General features: G+C 40.7%; 1 protein-coding gene across 3 annotated transcripts in view; it reads left to right on the forward strand.

The window, feature by feature from the left end:
* The first annotated feature begins 1,253 nt into the window (after positions 1-1,253).
* Positions 1,254-27,790, forward strand: part of LOC117876684 (neuroendocrine protein 7B2-like) — a 69,983-nt gene continuing 43,446 nt past the window's right edge. The window contains exons 1-12 of one of the 3 annotated variants that reach the window (XM_034768980.1): positions 1,254-1,385; positions 6,009-6,079; positions 6,453-6,549; positions 7,478-7,731; positions 8,299-8,459; positions 8,590-8,730; positions 10,604-10,678; positions 11,334-11,489; positions 13,546-13,681; positions 16,233-16,341; positions 16,820-16,967; positions 17,467-20,123. In XM_034768980.1, coding sequence (XP_034624871.1) covers positions 1,254-1,385; positions 6,009-6,079; positions 6,453-6,549; positions 7,478-7,731; positions 8,299-8,459; positions 8,590-8,730; positions 10,604-10,678; positions 11,334-11,489; positions 13,546-13,681; positions 16,233-16,341; positions 16,820-16,967; positions 17,467-19,046 — 3,060 coding nt within the window. In that variant the 3' untranslated portion in view covers positions 19,047-20,123. Of the gene's footprint in view, positions 1,386-6,008; positions 6,080-6,452; positions 6,550-7,477; positions 7,732-8,298; positions 8,460-8,589; positions 8,731-10,603; positions 10,679-11,333; positions 11,490-13,545; positions 13,682-16,232; positions 16,342-16,819; positions 16,968-17,466 lie in introns of those variants that run through there. The other 2 variants (XM_034768981.1, XM_034768982.1) reach the window with 2 other exon arrangements.

Here is a 27,790-nt window from a genome sequence, read left to right on the forward strand (position 1 = left end):
CAGACTCCTTGTTGTTTTTGTAGATACAGACTAACACGGCTACTCCCTGATACTTTTCATGTTCTGTATATTTATACCTGCCTACTATATTTTCCACTCTGTGCATCTGGTGAAGTGGGTTCTAGCCCACGAAAGCTTATGCCCAAATAAATTTTAGTCTCTACGGTGCCACAAGGCCTCCTTGTTGTTTTTGTTGATACAGACTAACAGGCTACCCCTCTGAAACCTGATTTTAGAAGTGTCTTCCTGTTGCTTGTTGTTGTTTGTAGCGCTCCAGTTACCCAGCGAGACTTTCCAAAGCGAGACTTCCACCATCAGCAAGGGAACTGCGCTGGAGCAGAGAGGGGCGCGTGTGTGGGGGGTGTTTCAATCCACCTCGGCCCCCTCAGCCGGCCGGTTCGGAAGAGGGCAGGGGAAGCGCTGCTGACCGTGCTCCCCCGCTGCGGCAGGTCGGGCCGAGCCCAGCTTTAGCTCTCCAAAGCTCGGCCTGGGCGCAGACACCCATTTGCCCTCCTTCGCCTAACACCCCACGGCCCTGTTGTTGCGGCGGGGGCAGCTACGCGGGGATTCGCAGCAGCCGCCCCAGGCATCCTAGCGCTGACGCTGTCATTAGGGGCTGCTGGGAAGCCGGGCTCGCTCCGCCCAGTCCTACAGGGCCCTTCGGCCTCAGCCGGCTTGCGCGGGGACCTGGCTGGGGAGGCGGGCTAGTTCCCGGGGGGCAGCCTATTTCAGACCGTCTCAATGCGAAGCTTATGTCGCTACCACTTCCCCAATAGCGGCCTCTACCGGCTGCCGTAGCCCGCCGCTCCTGTGGCTAGGGCGATGGCGCTTTAGGTAGCTCCTGCGATCGCCTGAAGATAACCGCACTTCCTTCGGACTAGCGGCCCGCGCTTGGAACGCCGCATTTCTGGGAGTTTCAGGAGGGGGCTCCGTAAACGCTCCCTGCCGCGGCGCCGAGCCCAGCGGAGAGGCAGGACTCAGGCACCTCTCTGGACGCGCATGGCTGGCCGTTGAGCAGTGGGGACCTGAGATTCGAACGGACGCAGCGGGCCAATCAGAGGCGGCGCCGGGGCTGAGCGCCGTGTTTGAGACGCGCAGGGAGGCGGGGGTGGGGCTGTGAAGGGTCGGGGACGGGATGTCCAGGGGGGCGGTGTGAGCAGGTCGGGATGGTGGTGAGGGGGTGAGAGGCCGGCCGAGGCGCGGCCGGGGCCGGAGCAGAAGCAGAGGGGGCGCAGAGGCGCGGCGGAGCCGGGATGGCGGGACGCGGCCGCGCCGTGGTGCGCCTGGCTGTGCTGCAGCAGCTGCGGGCCGCGTATGGGATCAAGGTGAAGAGTGGGAGCTGCCGAGGGGCGGCGGGGAAGCAGCCTGGAGCGGCGGCTGTAGAGGTAAGGGGGTGCTCCGGTAGGTGCTGTGGAGCCGCCTGCTAGCCTGGGGACACCCTGGGCAGAGCAGGCGGGGCCCTGAGAGGTGGGTACCAGGCTTGTACCCCAATTAAGGTTACCACCTGGCTGGTATTTCACCCACCTGGCTGATTTTTTTATGGATTTGCTAGTTGCCAGAAAAATAATTTAATTGGTCAGGTTTTCTTTTATGTGGGTCTAAAGATTTGCATTATTATCACAATACACTGGGATCGCTAACGCTAAAAGTTTCTGGGTCCAGCTAAAGATGCTGCAGTGTTCCCACTTCTGCCGTTTAAACAATAACCGATCAAAACTGTTGAATATAGAGCTGCTGTCTGCCCACCAAGAAGAAAACACATCACCCATGTGTCTGAGAGTGGGTTTGGGTCATGCAAGAGTGAAGAGACCGCAGAGACGTGGGACGTACGTTAAATAATGGAAGATCAGTGCAATGGTGCCAGTGATCCTAATACATCTCCTGGGGGGAGGGGAGCTCACATCAGAAACTGCACATTCAGTGACAGCTGGCTAAACGAAACGACTACAAAGACTAGCTGGCAAAATGTGCTGATAAAAAGCAACTCTGTTATTGTGATGTTATCAAGCTTATCTATATATGTTATCTCACTAGATACTATAAGTGGCTGTTGAAGGTGGGGTTGGGGTTGTGGTAGACTTGTTTTGTTGGGGGGAGGGAAGTGCTGAGTTTTTTGGATTTCAGACGTGATAACCCTAACCCTTCCTGGTGCTGTATAAACAGGGCTGTAGTGGCGAAACAGGCTGTACGTGGAGAAACAGGGTGATTGTGTGCTACAAGGGATAAACTGGTCACTCGCTGAAGGTGTCAGGAAAAACTTTTTTAATGCTTGCATCTGGAGAGGTACAATAAGTGGGTTTTCCCATTCCCTGAGCTGGTTACTGCAGCAGTCAGTCAGCTAATACCAGTGGTGTGATTTGGTAAAGTGATGAGTGTGTAACTGCTGATATTCCCTTCTGGGATCTCTGCATGTTGCAAGGCAGAAAGACCTTGAAAGAGGAACTGCACTCTTAAATTAGTGCTTGCTTCCACAGTACTTAATATTTTCAGTGATGCCAAGTGTGCCAAAGGTGCTATTGTATATTGCCAATTTGGTAAGCACTTTTTGAATTTTAAGTGCTTTATCATCTCTGATTCTAAATGAAATTTTCTGCCATTTGTCTCATCTAATCAGAGTACATAGATGCTGTACAATTACCCGTCACTGTGTCTCTTTTCCAATTATTTGATTCTCTGTACTCTAGCATTGAGAGGCTTTTCTTTGCATAATGACTGAAGAGTTTCTTAATATTAAATATAATAAATGTTCTTGCACTTTGAGTGCACTTCAGTATAACCTGAAAGTGAACTTTAAAGTGTTTAGGCTGAGTTCTAATGTAGTTTATTCTTATTGACTCTTCAGAAGTACATCCTCAGGATATTCTGTTATTCAATACCAAACGCTACCCTCCACTGTCTAAAATAGAAATTGTAACTCTCATGTTAATGGATTTACTCTAAAAATCTAGATACTCTGAATATATTTTAAAAGAAAACAATTCCTTTCTCTCAGTATTTAGGTCAACATAAAGATATCATAATGCAGGTAACACTGTAAGATATCAGCTTGTGTGGGGCTATGGAAGTCAAAGCACAATGTTCTGTGATTACTCAAATGCCAGTTAACTATATTTAGGGCCCTACCAAATTCATGGCCATGAAAAACTTGTCACAGACCGTGAAATCTGGTCTTTTGTGTGCTTTTACCCTATACTATGCAGATTTCACGGGGGGAGACCTGGGTTGCTCAAACTTGGGGTCCTGATCCAAAAGGGATTTGCAGTGAGGGTCACAAAGTTATTTTAGGGTAGTTGCAGTATTGCCACCCTTACTTCGGCACTGCCTTCAGAGCTGGACTGCCGGAGAGCGGGCGCCCAGCTCTGAAGGCAGCACCCCGCCAGCAGCAGTGCAGAAAGGGTGGTAGTACCATAACATGCTATCCTTACTTCTGCGCCTCTGCTGGCGGTGGCTCTGCCTTCAGAGCTAGGCTCTCGGCCAGCAACCACCACTCTCCAGCTGCCCAGCTCTGAAGGCAGCCATCGCCAGCAGCAGCACAAAAGTAAGAGTAGCAGTACCGCAACCCGCCTACGATAACCATGTGACCTCCCTTCCCCCACAACTCTTTTTTGGGACTCCTACAACTATGACACTGTGAAATTTCAGATTTAAATAGTTGAAATCATGACATTTACTATTTTTAAAATCCTATGACTGTGAACGTGACCAAAATGGACCATGAATTTGGTAGGGCCCTAACTATATTTAATTAGAAAGCATGCAAGGGACCCAAATCCTGGGCCTTGCTGAGGTGACTTTGTGCCACTGATGCAGCATGAAGCTGAGCATTCCCCTGAAATTTGCTTTGTGCCAGCCTTGCTTGCCTTGCTCCACAGGCACCTTGATGGGAATTGGAACACAATACACATAGCTGATCCCTGGTCATTGTGAGTTAGAATAGCCTTGTTCTGGGCTGGTTTGGCTCAGCTCCCTGCGGAGTGTAGGGAAGCATAAAAGTGGTCATCTTTAGAGCCACCTTCCCCATCCTCTTTCAGCTTCAAATGTGAATTCCTATATTAAAGGAATAGTAACAGGAAGGTGACCAAGAGAACAGGAAGGATATAGGTATGTGTGACAGATGTTAGTGCATTGTGGACACTTACACACATACCTTCTATAGTGAATTAAATCCTTTTGCATAACCACCAGTCATACTGAAAACACAGTGAGAAACTAATAATGGGCTCTCTTGTCAGACATAGTAGGGACAAGATTTCTTCTGCAGTTGTGGAACAGACCTCTTTCCCAGTGATTCAGGAGATTGCTTCTTGACCTGTTAGCTAATATCCAGTAGAGTGTCAATGATATCCCTAATCAGGGGATGACTTACTGCCTTTGAAAGCTGGGGTGGGCATGATCTCTAATTACTCTGATCCTATGAATTTACAAGATTCTATCTCTGTTGAATTTAGCTTTTGATTAGTTTGTGCCTTCAGCACAATTCTGGAATGAGATGGTTGGTATAACTTTTCTTCTGTTGAATGAATCCTACTGTGGCCTGGTCCACACTAACCCCCCACTTCAAACTAAGATACGCAACTTCAGCTACGTGAATAATGTAGCTGAAGTCGAAGTACCTTAGTTCGAACTTACCGCGGGTCCAGACGCGGCAGGCAGGCTCCCCCGTCAACTCCGCGTACTCCTCTCGCGGAGCAGGAGTACCGGCGTCGACGGCGAGCACTTCTGGGATCGATTTATCGCATCTACACAAGACGTGATAAATCGATCCCAGAAGTTCGATTGCTTACCGCCGGACCCGGCGGTAAGTATAGACCTACCCTGTGTTTAAAAGTAATAGTTTTGCTAGGGCAGAGATTCCAAAGATGGTTTGCATAAGTTATTTCTTAACTTGTTACCATGTAGCCAGCACTTTGAATTCTGAGTATTCAAAATGAAGTAGGGGAAGTTCTGTTTTTATTCAGCTTCTGAAGCAAGTGAAAATACAGAATTTGTTTGATTTGATTATTCCGAAGAGAACAAAATAAATGGTGTGATATAGATCTAGCACAAATTAAAATGAAAAATTAGGTGCATCAAAGTAGCAAAAAACATAGCAGTCCAGCTTAGCTCACAACTTGGGCTATATTAAAACTTGGACATCCATAACTGCCAGACATCTGTGTGCTACCATGATTAGCACTGGTAGTGTAGATGAGCCTTAGAAAAGTCTAGCTAGGTACTAGAGATCACAGGTGAATTTTTTTTTTTCCTAATATGTAGAAAACAGACATTATGGGATCTTAGAGTCTTGCCACTGAGCCACAAACAGTAGAGACCTATAATTGTTTTGTGAATGCAAATGATAAATGTGTTAGGGTTAGGATGTTCTATTACAGGATTGAGGTGATCATCCTTAAACGGCAATGACTATTTTGGGTAAAAATGGCTGCTTTTTAATTGCAATTAAAATATGCATTGTAAAAAGAACCCAGTCCGTTTGGAAAATTACTTTAGATGCTACTTCAGCCCTTATATATATGTGTGCTGCCCAGCCCCAAAACACCAACATACCCCTATACTCTGTATGTTACCCCCAATGACCAATAACTAACGCTTCAAATTTTCTGTATTGTTTATTTTTTTTTTCTAAATATTCTGTAATAAAATTTATACCTGCTAACTTTTGTAGTTTCACACAGGACATGGGGAAGCTGACTCTAGATCAAGTGCTATAAAATGTGCAAAATAAGCAAACTTGGAAAATAGGGAGTATTTTTCTAATCTTTGTTATGGTAATTTTGGATGTTATCTGAAATGTATTTACTGTTTACTATTTATTTACAAATAAGTATCTTTTTAAAGTTGGCAGTGTCCCTTTAACAATTAGTATGACATCAGTTCTTATCCAAAAGTTTTGGCTTTCTCTTCAGTTCTTGTGTTGTGCTCTATGTATTTGTCTATATTTCTGCAGTATTTGCCTGGTAAAATTTTCATAGCTGCTTGAGCAACATTAATTGAGTTTTGCGTTTTAGGGCAAAGTCTTTGGAATATCGCTTCATTCATTACCTCAGTCAGTTGTACCAGAGTACGGAAGTATTCCAAGGTAAGTAAAGATTGTGTGTTTTAAACTGGAACCATATTTACTTTGGGGCTGTCTACATCATTTACTGCTTTGATTTTGAGGGACATATTTTTCTCTTCAACAAAAAATATTTTTCAAAGTAGAAAGGAATTCCACAATTGCTTTTCTGTGACTGGTCAGGCTTCTCAGGGGAAGGGAATTCTCTCTTGGAAAGAGAGGTTGGAAAACAGACAGGAACCCATAAGGTTGTCACTCACTTGCATTTACTTTCAGTTTCTTACTGTGATTGGAGAAAATAAACATTTTCTAAAATATTATTTTCTGTGACATTATTTATCACAGGAAAATTGAACTGTGCAAAGATATAAAACATACTGTGACTTTCTTTCCTCAGCTTTCTTGTTGATGCTTGCAAATATTTAGAAGAACATGTTCACACTGAAGGACTCTTCAGGAAATCTGGATCTTTTGTCCGTTTAAAAACATTAAAGGTATTTTTTTCTTTTTTTCTTTCAAAGAGTGATTGTATTGGACTTGAGCTACATTTCACCCAAGTGTCTATATGTCTAACTTTCTGATTCTCTTTAGAAGCAATCGTGTTTTGTGCTGGGAGTAGTTGGATAAGCTTTCTGATCACTAGTCACTGGACCCCCTTCTCCCTCCAGACACAAACTTCAGTCCTTTGTGTATAGTTATTGAAACAACCAAAGAACTGTTTTTTCATCTTTCTGGAATGTTAGAGGAAGGACATGAGATTAAACAAAAATAAGTTTATTTTTAGATATCACGGAAACTTAAACTTGGTACCTTTCTCCCCCAGCAAGGTGGGCTGAGGAGAAACTATAAATCCAGAAAAAAATGCAGTACAGAAGGATGGCATGGTATGGTATTGCCACCCTTATTTCTGCACTGCTGCCTGCAGAGCTGGGCCCTCAGTAAGCAGCCACCACTCTCCAGCTGCCCCTGAAAGCAGGAGTAAGGGTGGTGTGGTATGGTATTGCCACCCTTACTTCTGCACTGTTGGCAGGATGCTGCCTTTCGAGCTGGGCACCCATCCAACAGCCTCAACTCTCCAGCCACCTGGCTCTGAAGGTGGTGCAGAAGTAAGGGTGGCAATACTGCGACCCCTCTAAAATAACCTTGCCACTCCCCACCCTTGCAACTCTCTTTTGGGTCAGGACCCCCAATTTGAGAAATGCTGGTCTCCCCTCGGAAATCTGTGTATTGTGTGTTTTTTTTTTTTTGTTTGTTTGTTTTTTTTTTTTTTACCCTATACAAGACCAGATTTCACGATCCATGATGTGTTTTTCATGACTGTGAATTTGGTAGGGCCCTAATGATAAGACTACAAACTAGTAAAGGTAAGACATCTAATTGCTTTTGAAGGCCTCAACTTATGCTAGTTATGAACCATTTCAGAGTCAACTGGATCAAGGTGAAAACTGTCTACCTGCAGCACTGCCATGTGATGTTGCAGGGCTTCTTAAACAGTTCTTTAGAGAGTTACCAGAGCCGATCCTTCCAACTGATCTGCAGGAAGCTCTTTTCAAGGCTCAGCACCTAGAAAATGAGGAGAAGAACACTGCCACAGTGCTGCTTTCTTGTCTTGTGGCTGACAGAACAGTAGATACTTTGCGATACTTTTTCAACTTTCTCAGAAATGTGTCCCTAAGGTAAGTAGAGAAATATAGGTGTGGTACTTGTAACAAACTCTGAAAATTCCTATAATATGTCTAAAACCAGAGGAGTGCTGTAACTTTCTCTGTCAGTATTATGACTATAAATATTCTTAATGACATTCATTTACCAGTAATAATGTAAGCATTATGTCAGCTCCTGACTTTTTTGGGTGTCTATCATAGGGTCTTCATGTAGCAGGAACTTGACTCCTATTCCAGTTTTCTGGCTGCCATATTGCCATCTCTTCTTTTCCAAAAGAACAACGAATATGAGATTACCCCCATCTGGCTGATCCTCTTGCTTTGTGAAAACTGATGGGCTGTGGAAACTGTTAAGCTAAATATCATGTATAAGTCATTAACTAGCCAGTGGTGTAAGTGTCTTGAATCTGCCCTAAATCTTAGTGTGTGTTTTCTCTCACAAATGCAAGTCTTCCACTTCAACTAAAAATTTGCATTAGCCTGTTTTGTCTATCCCCACTGCTTATGTTCTGATCAAGAGAGAATGTAAAGACAAAACTGATACTTGCAAGCTCTTATATTTTCTTTCTTTTTAATAAGATCCAATGAGAACAAAATGGATAGCCGTAATCTGGCAGTGATTTTTGCTCCAAACCTCTTGCACTCAAGTGATAATGAAAAGATGTCTGTTAACACAGAAAAAAAGCTTCGTTTGCAGGCTGCTGTTGTGCAAACACTTATTGATCATGCAGCAGATATTGGTAAGATGACAACTGAATAAATTGTCGAAATGACTATGCATTTATTTATATTAAATACAGATATGTTTATATAACTATAGTTTCCAACTTTTAATTTTTTTTTTTTTTAAACTACAAACCTCTAATTCAGGACGTGTACCGGAATTTATCCTGGAAAAAATACCTGCTATGTTAGGTATTGATGCTCTTGATTCTACTCCTTCACTGAAAGGCTATGAAGAAAGTGAATCTCCTAGTCAGTGTAAGAGAAGAAGACGACGAAGTGTTGGGGGTGAGTACATATACTGAAAATTTGACTGACTACGGTTCAATGAGTAAATATAAAGATAGACTCAACTGAGGCTTTAGGACCATGTAGAAAACTAAATCCATGTATCTCAAGAGGATCCGCTTCTCCCTAAGCACCACGGACTGCCGTATCAACTGGCTGTGAAGTTTGCTACGCTCAGGTTGAAAATGGTGAACTTTATAAAAGGTTTCACAGAGTTGGAAAACTTCTTAACATTTCATAATTATTGATGTAAAAACTACTAGGTTGTGCAGTCATGCCATAACACTTCTTTTGTATGTCCTCTTCATTCTGACTGAAAAGGTTATTTTCTTTCAGGCTGTGTGTGGCAGGATAATGTTTTAGCTTTTAGCCTCTGGAGATCTGGTTTCAAATCCTCTTTTTTTGAGTCGCAAATGAAAATAGTTTTTGAGGTGTCTTCCTAGTCTTTAGTGAGTGATTGTTCACATAAAACGACCACACAACCTCTGACACAGTTGGCATTTCTGTTCAAGAAAGGGCCAGGACTGGAATAACACTGGTATTGTAAATTGGAACACAAATGCTCTGAGAAAAAGCTTATCCATGTTAAACCAGGCTTTATAGCTAGCTTGCGATTTTTAGTTGCTCGCTTTCATGAGCACTAAAGTCACAAAATTAGACGCACAGGATCTTTCTCTCCAACTATATATTTTAAAAAGCTATTAAACTTGATGGAATATGTTGGCTATGAGATACTTATTCTCCCATGTGTTTCTCACATGAGGGATTCATGTAGCTTGCAAAATGAATATATGGCACAGGATCTAGTTAGTAGATTTGATTGCGGAGAGAAATTGATAATTTAGTTCATGAAAGCCTATCGAATATTAAAATCAGGAATAGGTATGTTTATGTACTCCTGGCAATAAAAAACTCCTTAAACCAGTATCATATGACTTCCCTACTCTAAAAATGCCTACTGAATTCTAAATTGACACACTGCATTTATTGCAGACTGTCTGTATTTTGTTTCCCATTTTAACCAGCATATATGTAAAGTATTTGCTAGCTCTTTCCCCAACTTCGCTGATCGCTTTTTAAAAATTAATCTTTTAACCAGCCTATTGGCCTTAATCTATTACATTACTTGGAAGATCCGAAACAATGATGAGAATGTATTAGTAGTCCTTTCCATTCAACAAATTAAGCACTTGGGTGTTAATTATTAGGGTAGATGGGTGGTGTTAGTAAGTAAGTGTGTGTGTGTGTGTGTGTATAATAGACAAATTTATATATTAATGCTGTCAATTAATTGCAGTTAACTCACGCAATTAACTAAAAAAAATCACGATTAATCGCATTGTTAAACAATAGAATACCAATTGAAATTTATTAAATATTTTTGGATGTTTTTTCTACAGTTTCAAATATATTGATTTCAGTTACAACACAGAATACAAAGGATACACTGCTCACTTTATATTTTTGATTACAAATATTTGCATTGTAAAAATGATAAAACTATTTTTCAATTCACCTCAGACAAGAACTGTAGTGTAATCTCTTTCATGAAATGCAACTTACAAATGTAGATTTTGTTTTTGTTACATAACTGCACTCAAAAACAAAACAATGCAAAATTTTAGAGCCTACAAGTCCACTTAATCCTACTTCTTGTTCAGCCAGTGGTTAAACAAATTTGTTTACATTTACAGGAGATAATGCTGCCCATATTTTCCTTTTAAAAATGTTTTAAAAACAAACAGCATGGAAACTACTCTGATATCTTTGTCATTGATGGTGCCTCTTTCACATAAAATCATATCTCTTTTAAAAAATAGAGCAAGACAAGTCAATAGTAAAGCTTGATTGCTTGGTATGTCTTGCATTTCAGATATTGTTAGTGGAGCATTGAATAAACTTAAATCTAACAGAACACCCTCCACTACACCTCAGCGAGACAGAAATGGTAGGTATTTAGTGTCTGTTTGCACTAAATAGAGCCTCATGCAGTATCTTTAGATTTGTGGACTATATTCTAGCAAGGCTGAAACTAAAGATTATGAATTTAGTTTTATTCCAAAGAGGTACCAGTTTCTAAACAAAGTTTCTGGTCAAAATTGAATATAGTTACATTTTCAGTGAGGATACTGCATTTAGACTTAGAGCTGCTAGCACTGAGCAGTTCTAGGATTAGAAATTAATCTGCTTTTATCTAATGAAAACTAAGGCTTGAATATAGTAGGGGTAGCATGCAGCCACGTTGAGTATTAGAGAATGAATTTATGCTTAAATTCAAATATATTTATCTTGCTTTGCTCTGTCCCTTTATAAACTTGCAAAAGGTAACTCTTTTCTTGCAATGAAGACTGCAGCTAAAACTCTTCCCACCTATATTTTCTTGGCATATTAACTTGGTTTTTGGACTTTCCTATGCAAAATTTATTAAAGCTATTTGAGTGCTATGCCTGTTTTTAAAATGCATGTGTCTTGGTTCAGTTTTGAATAACTGCTTCTGGAGAAACAAAGCTGACTTACAAACAATATAGTATTTAACTTCATATGCTCTCAACTTTAAGCGCTTATTGCAGATACAGTTTTATTAATTGTAGTCTTTCCATCAGTGACTCCATTGATTCTTACTCCAAGCACCAAGCGTAAACTTCCAACTGATTCTTCTCAAGGCTTCTCTAGCAAGAAAAGGCGGTCCCTGAAGCATAATTTTGCTTTTGAATTGCTCTCAAGTAGCCTTTTTAGCAGCGCCTCAACACCAGCATCAGGTACAGTGACTTACAGTGTAGCTTGAAGGCTTTCAGTTTGTGCTGTTAATGACTTGAAATCTATTGCTCTTAGTGGGTAGTCCATAGAAGAGCAATTGCACTCAAATAACAATTTAATTACCTTGGTTCCTTGCGCTTTCCACCGTGTCTGTGGGAGATCTTATCCGGTCACATTGCTTCAGTTATGATCTGTGCTGATAACTCTCTGAAATCTATGTATCCATAACTGACTTGTCTCTATCCATCCAATTCTGCATTTCTGATTCTCTGTAGCAGCTCCTCTTGAACATCTTGTTACAAGCTTGAAAGGTAAAATTTCAAAAGCACCCATTGAAAGTCGAGGATGTCAAGACTTAGGCATTCTGAACATTTACCTGAAATGGCCAAAATAGAATTCCTTTTCTTCCCTCCCCAGCCTTCTGTATTTCACTATTCACAAAACGACTATCTTTCCCATTACTCACTCCTGCAATATCGAGGTTTTTTTTTTTTTTCTCTCTCCTTATATCATATCTAGGTCATAGTCAAATCTCTCATATCTTGCCTAGAATATTGCTGCATTCTCCTCTCTGTGGTCTCCTAAACACACCGTTGTCCTTTACACTGTACAAAATGCAGCTGCTAAAGTAATCTTTCTTCTATAACCTTTACACTGGCTCCCTATTCTGTATTGCTTCAAATTTAACCTTCTTGTCCTCATCTTCAAAGCTTTGCTTAAATTTGCCCCACCCTACTTTCTTCCCTTGTCAAGCTTGTATTGACCTCGTCTCCTCCATACTGCTTGTGTTCCCAGACTTGTTGTTCCAGGTTTGTCAGTTTTTCTCTCACAATCACCTCTGCCTTATTCTGTGTCACTGCATGTTACAATCTGAGTTTATCTGCAAGACCACTATCCTGGCTATGTTTAAGTCTTTATTAAAGACCCACTCTTATTAGGCTGCTTATTGTGAGCTGAGTTGAATTACATATAAACTACCTATTCCTGTTCTACTAACCTCTTTGTCATTGTGTTGTGATCTTACAGAGCAGGAACAGTCCTTCTTTAGTGCCCATTAAGTGCTTTCCAAACATTAAGTATTAGCATAAATAGTGAAGATAATTTAGTTAATCATATCTGCTGTGAAGTACAGATAAATACTAATGTTTTAGAAGATGCTAGCAACACAGCTCAGCTTTCTGTGCAGGCTGATGGATAAAATACCATATCCTTCATTGTTATACTTCTTAAAACTCTCTTCTAGCTAAGGGCTGGTCTATCTTCGGGGGGTGGGTGTCGATGTAAGATACGCAACTTCAGCTATGGGAATACGTCGACTTCAGCTACGCTATCTTATTTCGACTTACCTCGGGTCCTCACAGCGCGGGATCGACATCCACGGCTCCCCCGTCAACTACGCTGTCGCCGCTCACCCTGGTGGAGTTCCGGAATCGACGGGGAGCACATTCGGGGATCGATATATCACGTCTCATCTAGACACGATATATCGATCCCCGATAGATTGATTACTACCCGCTGATTAGGCGGGTAGTCTGGACGTACCCTAAGTGTTGTAGAACGTATACTTGATCTAGTGTTGTCAAAGATCAAGAGTGCCTCTTGTCATTTTTAATCTTAAGACAAAAACTTAAATCTATTTTGATTGTGTTTTATTTAATATTGACAACTTTTGAACAATGATCTTCTAACTAATCTGTATGGAAATAATTTAAGATGTGACACTAGCAGCATCCATGTTCTCCCACTTCTCAGTGTCAAAACAAAGGTTGTTTTTGCGTATGGTGAATTCCCCCTCTTCTTTTATGTAAGACTACAACAAACAGAATTAATTGTTTCTGTGTCAGTTCTCTCAAGAACATTGTGCTGAACAAATGATTTTGTGTGTGTGTTTTTTGGTTTTGTTTTTTTTAACTCTTAGTTGCTAATGGTCAAGGTGAAAATAAGACACTTGCTTTAAAAAAAAAATAGAAGTGGCATTAGAGGTTTTTATTTTAACATAACACACCACCTAAACAAGAACCTGTTTATCATGTACCTGTGACTTTTTTATTCCTGTAGCTCAATTTGAAGCAAGCCCTCATGTCTCTCTCGAGTCATCTCAGAGTTCACTGTCTCCCTCAATCAGCAGTGAAAAGCATCTATCTAGTACAGGAAATCGAAGAAGTAAAAGAATTGCAAGCAAAAAAATTTACAGGTAACTTGTCTTAATTCACAGAAGCTACGAGTGCACACTGTTAAAAGTGAATTGAAAAACAAAACAAAAAAGGATTGCCCTTTTCTGTCATATGGATAAAGACAATCTCAACATTATTATTATTATTATTATTTTTTTTTTTTTAAAGTTTTAATATTGAAAAGATCGTGTCCTTCCACATGTAAAGTGAATTGGTGATCTGCCCAGGTCTTAGTGGCCAAGTATCCATACCAAACTGCCATTACATTTGGGTTTTGTGTTGAAATGAACATGGACTAAAGCATTCATGTATGCTGTGCACATACTTTAAAAAAAAATTGAATAATCAGGCAAGTTCCTAATTTCTTGTCATAATTCTAGTTAAACTGAACTAAATATTAGCTTTTTACTTTTTAGTATTTTAAAGAAACTGATTCTTTGGGGATAGTGGAGGTACTTTTAAAGCTTATTAGATTTTTTTAAACATTTTTTTTAAACTGTCCATTTTCAAGGAATCGTTTACTCAATTGCTTATTTCAGTTCTTGTAGGTCCTGATCCCTTTTTAATATCTATCATTCTGTTTCTGTATTTTCAATACATCATACTTCAGTCGCATCCATTTCTAAAGCATACAAATGTTAATTCCTTTTTTTGGGAATAAAGATTAGGGCTGTCAATCGTAATAAAAAATTAATCGCGATTAATTGCACTTGTAACAATAGAATACCAATTGAAATTTATCAAATATTTTTTGGCTGTTTTTCTACATTATCAATATTGATTTCAACTACAACACAGAATACGAAGTGCACAGTGTTCACTTTAGATTACTTTTTATTACAGATATTTGCACTGTAAAAATTATAAACAAAAGAAATAAATAAATAGTATTTTTCAATTTTTCAATTCAATTCATACAAGTTCTGAAGTGCAATCTCTTTATCGTGAAAGTGTAACTTACAAATGCAGGGGTTTTTTTGTTACATAACTGCACTCAAAAACAAAACAGTGTAAAACTTTAGAGCCTACAAGTCCCCTCAGTCCTACTTCTTATACTGTCAATTGCTAAGACAAACAAGTTTGTTTACATTGACGGGAGATACTGCTGCCTGCTTCTTATTTACAATGTCACCTGAAAGTGAGAACAGGTGTTCGCATGGCACTTTTGTAGCTGGCGTTGCAAAGTTTTTATGTGCCAGACGTGCTAAAGGTTGGTATGCCCCTTCATGCTTCAGCCACCATTCCAGAGGACATGCTTCTATGCTGATGACGCTCATTAAAAAAATAATGCGTCAATTAAATTTGTGACTATACTCTTTGTGGGGATAACTGTATGTCTCCTGCTCTGTTTTACATGCATTCTGCATATATTTCATGTTATAGCCGTCTCAGATGATGACGTTCATTTTAAGAACACTTTCACAGCAGATTTCACAAAACGCAAAGAAGGTACCAATGTGAGATTTCTAAAAATAGCTACAGCACTCGACCCAAGGTTTAAGAATCTGAATGTCGTCCAAAATCTGAGAGGGACGAGGTGTGAAGCATGGTTTCAGAAATCTTAAAAGAGCAACGGTCTGATGCGGTAACTACAGAACCCAAACCGCCAAAAAAGAAAATCAACCTTCTGCTGGTAGCATCTGACTCAGATGATGAAAACGAACATGTGTCAGTCTGCACTGCTTTGGATCATTATCAAGCAGAACCCATCATCAGCATGGAAGCATGTCCTCTGGAATGGTGGTTGAAGCATGAAGGGACATATGAATCTTTACCGCATCTGGCACGTAAATATTTTGCAACGCCGGCTACAACAGTGCCATGCGAATGCCTGTTCTCACTTTCAGGTGACATTGTAAACAAGCAGCATTATCTCATGCAAATGTAAACAAACTTGTTTGTCTGAATGATTGGCTGACCAAGAAGTAGGACTGAGTGGACTTGTAGACTCTAAAGTTTTACATTGTTTTATTTTTGAATGGAGTTTTTCTGTATCTAATTCTGCATTTGTAAGTTTAACTTTCATGATAGAGATTGCACTACTGTACTTGTATGAGGTGAATTGAAAAATACAATTTTTTTTGTTTTTTACAGTGCAAATATTTATAAAAATATAAACTGAGCACTGAATATTTTGTATTCTGTTATAATTGAAATCAATATATTTGAAAATGTAGTAAACATCCAAAAATATTTAAAATAAATGGTATTCTATTTAACAGCATGATTAATTTTTTTAATTGCTTGATAGCCCTAATAAAGATATGAGGTTTTTGTATTACTCTATTTGCTCTTTGTACGTGTTCAATTTCTTGAACATCGCCTTATTAGTGTCAGAACTTTACACACTATTTTAAATAGAACCTCATTAGTCCTTTTTCTAGTATTTTAAATTATTTTATTTATGTTTATCAGATTTCTTTCTGTGAAGCACTACTGCAAAGCACTATTGCACTAAAAGTTCAAAATAAAGGGCGTAGAAGAATATAAATTGTAAAAAGAAAATAATATACTGAATTTATCTTTCCATGAACTTTAAAGAAAAAAAAATTTTTTTTTCAACTTTTTCAGGGTTGAATCAGGAAAAACTGGTTGCTTCTCTCCAAAGATTAGCCGAAAAGAAATGGTTCGCAGGTCATTACGTCTGAAATTTAGTCTGGGAAAAAGCAGCAAAGATGTAGTAAGTACACTTCTACTATCCTATTAATCTTTCTTGTAGCTTATTCTGTGGCGGTGGTTTTCAGCCTATGGTCTGCGGACTAAGCCTAAGATTTCCAAAGGGATCTGCACCTCCATTTGAAAATTTTTTAGGGATCCACTAAAGACAAAATTTTGAAAGCCTTTTTAGGACATATATTATTTTTAAGCAAGACCAATTAATGTTTAAGAACAAGTGTAGAATGTTCTGTATACTATACGGTCCAGAACTCTAAAACCAGGTCTGACTTACTAAATTTTTTTAATTCATATTTAAGAAGTTCACTTTTCGCAGTTGCTGCAAATTGGAAAAGTATTTCCTGAATTGCAGATGTCAAAATCAAAAAGGCCTAGAAAGTAACAGAAGATCTAAATGACTTCCCCACGTTCAGCTTTTTAAAAAGATTAAGATTAGTTTTCTTTTTTTCCTTCTCTTCCCCCCCCCCCCCACCCCCCTTAAGAATGTTTTAACTGGATGTCCAGTTGGTAAAGGATCTGAAAATATTGGTCGGCGACTTGCAAGTCAACAAGACTTGGAAAATACAGTTGAATCTGTAAAGACAGATATACTTTTCAGCACACGTGTCAGTGAAAAATTCTCAAAGAAAGGTAAATGTCTTGCAATACTTGCTGAATATAACTTAAAAAAAGAGCTTGTATTTTTGTGGAGGTAAGGATAGCTTAAAAACCTAATGATTGTTTTGATATCTTTAGTTATTAAAAGCACTGAAAGTGAGCTGGTAAAGTGAAAAGCAGTTAGACAATATTAAAGGTTCTTACGAAGCAATAGATAATTTATATTGTCTCTAAATAGCTAAGTCTTTTTATCTATAAAAACAAATATTTGCATTATATCATGGCTTGCTTCTTTGACATTTGAACCTAATTGCTTTTTAATATTGTAACCTGTTTATGAAGGACTTTCATCTCTTTGAAAAAAAATACTGCAAGTCTCAATTTCAGTGAATGGCATGGCCTTTAAACTCTTAATGTTTTTTTAATAACTTGAGTCATCGGCAAGAGTTTTTTGTCTGGTTTAGTTAATGTTCTATGAATACTAAGGCTAACCAATATTTTAAACAAATAATTCTATCAAACTTCTCTCAAGGTTCACAAATAATGAGCAAGTCGGAGGAGAACTTGCTAACTCCGAAATGTGATAATGCAAATTACCGAATGTCTTGGAATGGACCCAGTATTACAGATTCTCATGGCACCAGCAACAATGAGGCAAGTCTGATGGGATATCTTGAAACTGAAAGCTGTTTTTCAGAACCTGTTCTTATAGTTGGAAAGCCACCTGCCATTCCAGATGACTTAAGGTCCACTACTGCAAATCATAAGCAAGATAATAGTCTAAGGGAGTACTCGCTTTGTGTGGACGAGAATAACTTGACTACAGAAACATTATTGAAAATTAAAAAAGCATTTTCTGAATCTGGAAGCAATCTTCAAAATTTAATAGGTGATGCAAAGTCTTCTGTATCAGATTTAAGAGAAGAAAAGTTAACTGAAACTCCGTGTCTCTCAGGGGTTAGTCCAGAGAAGGACCTTGTTGAAACTTCAGCTGAAAGTCTGGCAGCTGAAAAATCCAAGGATCAGTTTAATCAGTTTGCTAATAAATCTAATACCACTGACAAATATCAATCAAGTAAAGATGAAATCAAGGTTGTGGAGGAAAACAGCTTCCAAAATCCTATTGAGATTGAATTTCAGAGACAGAAATTGGGCATGGAAGATGCACCAGAATTTAGTATGCCTCAGGTAATGTCCAGAGAGGACAGATTGACTTTTCAGAACAGTTATTCAAAAGATAATTTAAAGAAGATAGATTCCTTCAGAAGAAAAGAGGGTGAGGAACTGGAACAGTCAGAAAGAGTTGCTGAAGATTACGAGCTGAAGTCCCGTAATTCAGCTCAGCCTTTTGCTGCTGGGGAGCTCCCTGTCTCGCCGTTGTTGAAGTCTAGAAACAGACCTGGGAAACTGTACTTGCAGACTGGAGGTTATGATAATACTGTACCTAAAACTTTACCAGTTTCTGACCATGGAAAGGTTTCTGACCACGTACACTGGTTCAACAAACTTTCATTAAACGATCCATGTTCCGCAAGCAAAACTAAACCACCTCTTAAGTTTCAACGTACCCCTGTCCGCCAGTCTGTAAGAAGGATAAACTCCCTCTTAGACTCTAACAGACAATCTGTAAGCTATAAGTTGGCAAAACCTGGTGATGTTTGTTCTCCTCTTGTTAAATCAGTAAGCTATGATACTGCACTGTCCTCCTGTACAGAAAAGTTCTCAAAGAATTCCACAGTTTCATTGCTGTATTGTGAAACTACACACACACAAGTTTCTACATCATCTGAACTAGACTTAGCATCCAAATCTTCAAAATCGATAAATCTGCTGGAACAGGCTGATGTTTCTGTGAAAACAGTTAGAATCTGCAAACAGAAAGTAACTATTGGTAACCCATCCAAATCTGTTCTAGAAGATCTAACCAATCATGAAGCACCAAAAGCTGCTGTAAAAATTAACTCAAGTATAAACATTCCGATTGCTACACCAGATAAAAGTACCCTCCGGAAAAGTGCTACAGGAAAAGAAAAAGCTCGATACAGGGGATCTCCAAAGAATCCAATATCAAAAGCAAAACTCCTGCCAACTACTAAACCTGTAGACTTATAAGTACTAATTTGACTATTAACTCAATTGTTCTAGAACTACCTTAACATTCTTTGAGAAAATTAAGTCTGTATGTGATTCTTAGTTCTGCTTTTTTGTAAAATAGGAATTTTTTCTTTTTAACATGTACAAGTAAACTTTCATCTCTGTATGATATTAGGTATTTTTCCATTTACTTTGGCTTCTTATGATTACTAGTCAGCTGCTCAATTTAATTTTGACTAGATTTTTAAAAGTTAGAAAAATCTAGTTTAAAAACTTATACAAATAAGTTACAATAGGTTATGAATTGCTATCTCAGACACTGAGTCAGATGTTTTTAGAAATAACAGGCAAGCCTGAGGCATTTCAAAATCTTGCTGCTTCCAGTCAAGAGAGCAGTAGTATTTCTTTGAGACAATTTCTAGATATTTAAAAACAAAACCAACACATCCAAAAGCAAAATGGCTGATTGCTGACTATCAAAACGTGAAACTTTTTTCCATTTACTGTACTTGTGTTTTTAATACATTTAGAGAATTAAGACTACAGTCAAAAAGAGACTTGTCAGTGTTCAAACTTCAGTATCAAAGTAGACTTCACTACTGCTCCAATTCCTGTGTGGCCAGGGTATATATTGCTTTTTGGTGTAAGTCAGGGTACCTATGGCTTTTTCCCCCCGCTAGATAGGAATATATCTGCATAGACAAAAAATGCACCTATCTAAGCATGCGTGCCCACAAGTTGGAGAAATGGTTGAGCATATGGAAAACAAATATGCAATTAGATACTGAAGTATTAAAAATCTTTGTACAGTACACTTGGCAGCATGGGTGTGTTCTGTTATGTTTACCTGATATCTTTATTTTGCAGTCAAGCTGTAAAATAATGTTAATAGCATGTATGAGACTTTTTTTTTTCTGGAGCAACTTTATGTAGCTAATCATATGATGCAAAAGTAGATTAAAGTACACTGTCACTGAAATAATGGAAGACAAAAGTAAAAAGCCATATTGTTAAAAGTTCATTTGCACAAACAGATGTTTACATCTATGTCATATTCATTGTAAAATTATTTAAGAGTAAAAACCTTGAAACTTTTCCATTACTGATTTCTGTATGTGTAGCTTGTTTGCTGGCAGAACTTAAGAGCTTTTGGTATGTACACCTCTACCCCGATATAACGCTGTCCTCGGGAGCCAAAAAATCTTACTGAGTTATAGGTGAAACCGCGTTATATGGAACTTGCTTTGATCCACTGGAGTGCACAGCCCCACCTCCCCGGCGCACTGCTTTACTGCGTTATAGCCGAATTCGTGTTAGATTGGGTCGCGTTAGATCGGGGTAGAGGTGTACTTGGTTTTGAGTCTAAAAGCTTTTTTTTGTCCCTTGTTTGTGAATGTTCTTTCTACCACTTTTTTTCTGTATAAGATATGGAATCAGACTAAGGACATTTGAGACATTGTCATAGTTTCTGTATGCTTTTTTTTTTTTTTTTTTTGGAGTCCTATCCAGGGCTCTATGTCCTCTCGACTATCCTTAAAAACACAATTTTTACAACTCCGTCATTTTCACCAAACCTCTGACCACCAAAAACCTGGTAGAAAATAGGCAATGGAAAGTCCTTATCCTCCTAATGCTGTGCCCTCTCTAAAAACCAGGGAGAATAGATATGCTTCTCACTGTGTTCTAAACTTCAACAGATTTGGCTCTTTTAGCCTATGAAGAGGAGTGAGTTCCAAAGTTAAATAGCCTTTACATTGACTGCCCTAGCAGCACACTCTTTTATAGCAAGATGGCGGGAGCACAAGTACGTCTACTCACAAGTGCAAGAGAAAGCTATGGGCCAAGAAGTATATGGTCAAGTACATAAGTTTCAGGCCCTTGAGTTCTATCCTACAGAGCCCTCAACTTCTTAGGATATGTCTGCACTCCAGTTAGACACATGGGGTTGGCCTGTGCTAACTGACTCAGGCTTAAGTGGTTGTTTTACTGCAGTGTAGATGTTCAGGTTCAGATTCCCACCTTTCAGGGTCCTAGAGCATGGGCTCTAGCTTGAGCCCAAATGTCTACACTGCAGTTAAACCACCCCTGACCCTGAGTCAGTTGGCACTAGCCTGCTTAGTGTTTTTAATTGCAGGGTAGACGTACCCTTAGATTTCCCTCAAACTAACAGGCAGCCATTGAGGGACATCTGGTAAAGTGCCAGCTTTTTCATCTGCTTCTGTTTCTGGATAGATTTTTGAAAAGAGAGTTGCAACATCCTGGCTAAATGTAACAAATCTGGTACCTGTGCATTCAAAGGGACAGGTATTCATATTTGCCACAAATATGGTTGCTTCTCCCAGCCACTTTTGCTTTATCTAGCTCCAGGCCTTGTCTGTGTCCTACTCAGCCAGATGCTGCTTATGGGCAATTTATTGCTTTGCTGGGCGCCATTAAACTGTGTCTTTGGCACACTGAAGATGATAAAACCCAGATGTGGTGAAGTGGGAACTCTTTATGATATTTTTACAAAGCCTGTGTGCTTCAGTTTTCTTCTACACATTGCATTGCTGCCTAGTGGGGGGAAAAGGATTGTTTGCTCTCGGTGCCATTTCAGATTTTGGTACAGGGGCAACTTTAACTGTGATTCCAGGGGCTACTTAAGCACTGGAAAATTCTAAATTTTTGCAAATAGTAACTTAGAAATTAGCTGACAGGAGCACAGTATCTAATTCCTATATAAAGAATATATATACACACACCAATTAAAGCCATATTTTAACTTCAGTTTAGAACAATCAGGAGATAATACAGCAAGATATTCCTAATCCCAAGCCTTGAGATATCAATTTTAGAGCCTTAACAGATACCAGAAACACAACTTTGATACTTTGTACGCTATCTTTAGCAGAGAAATAAAATCTGCTTAAAATCTTTACTCCTGCAATTGTATTTTTAAATGGCTTATGTTCCAAATTGTGAAGAGAAGAATTAGACAGTTAATTTGTTCCAGATATGTTTAAAGGTAAATAAATTATTGAAAACAAATAACACTTCAGACATGAGCTAAAACAATGGATAATACTATGGTCTCATCTTGACAAAACTCAATGGCCTTGTTGATATCTAAGTGTTTTGAAGCTTCACATTCACAGGCTAAAATTAGCAAGTCACTTAGGTGCCTATCTCCTATTGTGGAGCTTAAGTAGTCCTTTACTCTCTTGAGCACAGAGAAGTACCTCTCATTTGATGCTGTAGAAACTGGATGGTTCACGCCACTATCTATAATAGACAGCAGACTGGTAACCCCTTGGTAACTTGTTGAGAACATACTTAAATTTCTGAATTCTAGAATTTGTGTGTGTGCATGTGCAATGTGCTTCTTGGCAACTTTGACTTCTCCATCCAGATCACCAAAATAGGTGCCTGCTGAATCTGCAATTATTTTCAGTTTCTCATAATCAAGAAAATATTCACTCTGGTCACAAGCAGTGCAGAAAGCAAATTCCAGTTGGAGGTGAATCATCTATCAAGCTCAGCAAGAATTCTATCCAGAACAGGATAATAGAAATCAGATTATAGATTCTTGAGTGCTCTTGGGACCAGCTGTAGATGACAGGCCCAGTGTACTAAAAACAAAAAACAAGGCCAGCTTGAAGGATATTTTGTTAGGTGGTCTTTTGTACTGCTGTGCTCAGCAGTTGCAACTTCCTGACCTGGAATATCAATTTCAAGTTCCTTAGCAATGATTTTCGCTTCGCATAACTCCTTCCATTGGCTCTCAGATGTTCTCATTTGTTGAAGAGCAGCAATATTGCTTCCTACTAATTCCATGGCACTTGATAAATTTAGGTTTTCATGTTGCAGTTCTTCTGAAGCACTATGCAAAATCTTGAATATTTTTCTAAAACCGAGAGCCCCAACAGAAAGGAATAGCTCTTTAGCCTTACCATCAAGTCCTTTGCTCTGCTAGCTGATGGTGTTGAAATAGCTTCCACTGTTTCCATTATAGTGCCACATCTTGTGTGCTGTTTTCAGAGGGAGTGGTAACTGTATGACTAGTAAGTTTCACATAATCTCTCTAGCTCAAATACCTTCCAGTGTAGCTCCTGCTGTGCCTTAACAAACAGGTCATGGTGCTTGTAACTACTGCTAAGCAATAAGCAACGAGAGTGTGCAGTCTTGAGGATAGAGTAGCAGAATAGGGATCAGGTATGTGATACATTTCCTGTTCTAACATTAACATGTTCTGACATCTTGTGGCAAGTCACTTTTAAGGGACACTGGTTAGAGTTAAAATAGTAAAGTAAAAATATACCTATTACAAACTCTTGAATACAACAATTGTAGAAAAATCTAGATTACTTTCTAACATTTAGGCTACTTACTTTTTGCAGTTCACCAAGATTGGAATAGATCATTTAACTTTTGGATACATCCTACTAGGGAAAAGCCTCCTGAGTTTATACTGCACCTAGCTGGGGCTCTAGGCATGTTACCCTACTACAAATAATAATAATAGATTAAAAACTGACTTTAAACAGGAGTGAAGCTGACACTTCCAAGTCACTTTCACTTCTGTTTAGAGGCTAGTTACTTTCCAGAAGGCTCTTAAACACAATCCTACAGGGATTGAGTTGTAGTTCTCACAGGAATATTTAAAACCAAACGCCAAGAAAATTCCTCATTTTAAAGTTGAGAAAAAAGTCTTGTTTGTTAGTCAGAGTTTGTATATATGTTTTTTTAAAGTACCATTTTCTGTTTGGATGCTGTGCCTTGATTCCTATTGCTGTAAAATGGGAATAATTATACTTGCCTGCCTGCCATAGGGAATTATAAGGATTAGATTGAGATCTGTGGGGCAGGAACTGGGCAACCTTAATGGTTGTATGGTGTCTAGCACAATGGAGGACTCCTGATTAAGGTCTTTGGGGGCTACTGAAACAGTCAGTTGTTGAAATGCCCGCTGATGGTAGCTGAAGGGGAGTTACCTGGGTGTGGGATGTCAGTGGATTACAGGTCAATCTTTGTGCTGGCCAGCAGCACAGCCTTCATCCCCCACAAGCTCAGCACCTGCTGGCAGAAGTTGAAGCACAGCATGGACACACAGCTGTGCTTGAAGCTGCACCCACTGCTGGCCATGACGGCTCTGGACCAGAAAGGTCTGTCCCCTAGAGAGCGGTGGGGGGCTACTCACTGCTTCTTTGAGGGTAAAATGACCCCAAGACCCACTTACCTGCTCCTAGCTCCCCACTCCCTGAGGATCCTTGCCAAAGGAACTGTTCCCCCTCAGCTGCTCCTCCCACACTCATTGCCCCCTCCCTCAGGGCACAGCTGTATGCCTTCACCTCTCCCTTTCCCTGGAGAATGACTCCCCTTCTCCCTCCCCAAGCCTGGTGGCCCTGTGCTCCCTGTGTTCTTACCACCACCACCACCACCACCGGGGCCCCTGTGCTCCTGCTCCCATGCTGACTGACCCCTTCCTTGCCTTCCCCACCCGCAGAGGCCCTGGTCACTGCCCCTCCCAGGGACCAACCCCCTTATCTTTGCACCAGGCTAGCTAAGTCACTCCATATCATCTCAGCAGCTGATTGGTGGAGGCAGGCGGGCAGGCGTAGTGGGTGAGCTAGCGCAGCAGAGGAAACTGACCACAGAGGCAGTAGCTGAAGAACCCCAGCTTCTGGAGGAGGGACCTTGCCGCACTGTGCTGCAGGTAAGAGCTTTGCCTGGGGCGTGGGCTACAAGCAGACCTGGTACAAAACTCTGGGGGGGGGGCAGGTGTACCCCTGCCCTCCCTAAATGGTGCTTCTGTCAGGGCAGACATGAGTGGGAGTGAATGAGATCATCTTGTCTGAGTTGTTAAGAAACTGGTTGAAACCGATCCAGATCAACAAGGGATCCAAAGAGACAATGCAAGCTCCAATTATTTATGAATTGACACTAACAGGATCTAGGGCAGGACACCAAGAAAATTGTTATTCCTACACTCCTTTATGGATGTGAAACCTGAGTGACCTATCGACAGGTCCTCATGAGGCTGGAGAGGTACCACCAACGATGCCTCCGGAAGATTCTTCACATCAAGTGGGAAGATTGCACTAATGCCAGCATCCTCAGTGAAGCCAAGGTCACCAGCATTGAAGCAATGATCCTCATGCACCATTTCCCCTGGGCTGGACATTGTGTGCAGATGCCAGACTCTCGCCTCCCAAAACAAGTCCTCAACTCTCAGCATACACATGGTCAGAAATCCCATGGTGGTCAGAGGAAATGCTACAAAGACACACTGAAAACATATGTCAAGAAAACTGATGTGGACATCACAAGCTGGGAGGAGCAAGCCACCAACCGATCCCAATGGAGAAGCGCCTTGCCCTTGAAGCTGAAAAGAGAGAAGGAAGAAAAAGAACTTTCTCCCAGCAGGCAGCTGACCCACCAGGAAATGTCTGTTCCTACTGCGGGCAGATCTCTGGTTCCCGGATCAGATTCCTGAGTCATTGTAGGCCCCAAATGTAAATCTATGGTAGAGATCATCCTCGAATCGAGGGATCGCCAATGATGATGATGATAGCAGGAAGCTTGGGGGCGGAGGGGGGGAAATATGAACTCAGTATGGCCCAACCTAGGGGGGGAAAGGACTGAACTGTGACCAGGGGAACGATAAAGAATAGGCTTCTGGAAGAGGCTGGAAGCTCTGACCTGGGCATGGGGACAAGGAGCCAAAGCGAGGGTGGAGTCCACCACAGCTTGGATAGGATGGGCTGTGGCATAACTGCTGCCTCTCTTTGCTAACCTAAGGACTTCCAGGTTCAGTATGCTGGGTGACTAATAAATAGTTACCTTGTTTTGGAATGGCTGCTTGTGTTGCTGTAAATACTGGGAGCATTGAAGGGGTACAGTATAAGCCTCCTGCTGGAGTCTGGATTAACTGCAGGGAGCCAGAGAGAGAAACAAGGATCTCTGGCACCAAAGATCCAGTCTGAGTCTTGGAGCCACAGTCCTGCCCCTATGGAACAGTGTAAGTCCTTGGGGCCTGACACATTAAAGGGGTCACTGCCAAGAGACTGATGACAGGCTGAGGTATAGACTAGACCCTGTGGATATGTGACTGGAAGCAAAGACTGGTTACTTAATGCACCTAGCGTATTTTGCAATAAGTGACTTGCAGCAGTAAAAACAGAGGAAACAGCAAGAAAATGGCCTCTACGCACCTCCTTAAGAAGGACATTGCTGAGCTGTGTGCGGGGGAGAGGCCTAAGCATTGGGAAGTTAAGGCACAGCTGATTGCATGGCTGAAGCAGGATGATCGGGCCCAGAGCTGAGGTCCACACCCAGGCAGGAGTCTAAGAGAGCCCAAGAACAGTAGCTAGTAGCCACAGCAGCCGGGTGTCTGCATGGGCCAGTTCCCCATCTCTGGCATTGGAGTAGCAAAGGCTAAAGCTAGATGCAGAGAGGCTCTATGTAGAGAAGCAGAGTCTGGAGATTGAGGCCCTGGTTACTAGCAGAGAGTGGGAAAACTAACAAGGATCATGAAAAGCAGCAACAACTTGAACTGCACATGGAGAAGCAGAGGAATGAGAGACAACAGAGAATGGTAAGCAGGGAGAGACCGTTGGGGTGCCCACCTTGCAGGGACAGTAGATGCTAAATTGTTGGCCTCATTCCAGATGCCTACCTCACCACCTGTGAGAAGGTTTGTGAACTGAACCAAATTCCCTCATGCTTCCTTAGGGGAAAGGTAGGACCCTCCATACAACATAACCTGCCCCCAAAAGAAAATTTAAAATAAGTCAATGGAAGTATGGCAAAACATCTTGGTACACTATTCAGGCCGTGCCTCCAACTATGGAGGTTGAGTGACCTAAACCTTCATAACCTGACTGCCAGAGTCTTTGCCCGTGGCAACATTGTTTCATGCTCTCAGCTAGTCTAAGGTAGCCATCAAGGGGTTGTAGCAGGACAGGCAAATAAGGACCTTCAGCGAAGGCTCGAGCGGCTACAATAATATCCATCCCTCACCCCAAAGGCCTTTCTTATCTCAATACCCAGAATACTCCACAAATATAAGGATACTTCACATTCACTCTGCCAAATTACCATTCTCCCTCAAACTTCCCATTTCACATGGAGTTTTGTTGGATTCTATTAGAATGAATGCACTAATTTCACGACATTTAATTCCATTACATGCAAAATACTATAGAACCACATAAATTGGATGTGGGAAAACTCTGTCAAACCATGTACTCCCTCCCACTTCAGGACTGAGATCTACTTTCATTTGTCCAGTTAAGATTTAAGTAATCTTAGGTTTCTGCCATTTCCTTTGGTACTAATCAAGAAATATCCTTGTATAATGCATCTAACTTCCTTTTTATTTGCTTTATATCATGGGTATGTTACCTCTCTCCACAAGTCTTCCTACTCAGCTCCCTCTAGTGTGGTTGTGCTTTGCCATGTAAACCCTGGAATTACTGATCAGCTGGGCCTATGAGGGTGCAGAATTCTACTTAATGCATTTATATAATGGCACAAAGCCTCAGTTTACTCCAACCTTCCACCAGTTGTTGACCTAAATTATGCACTTGTGTTACCTTATTGTCTGTGCTAATCAGTGTACGTGAGTGTCAGTCTCCATCTCCCCACCCCGTTACCAGTAGTGGAAGTTGTCTGTGCCTGCCTGGGGTTGGGAGTGGGGCTGGGAGCTGGAGAGGAACTGAGGGTAGAGCAGGGCTGCAGGGCACTCCCTCCCACCATGTGGGGGCTGGCCTGGGCCCTGCCAT

The sequence above is a fragment of the Trachemys scripta genome, chromosome 4 (genome assembly GCF_013100865.1).
Source record: "Trachemys scripta elegans isolate TJP31775 chromosome 4, CAS_Tse_1.0, whole genome shotgun sequence".
In the NCBI taxonomy this organism is placed as follows: domain Eukaryota; kingdom Metazoa; phylum Chordata; order Testudines; family Emydidae; genus Trachemys; species Trachemys scripta.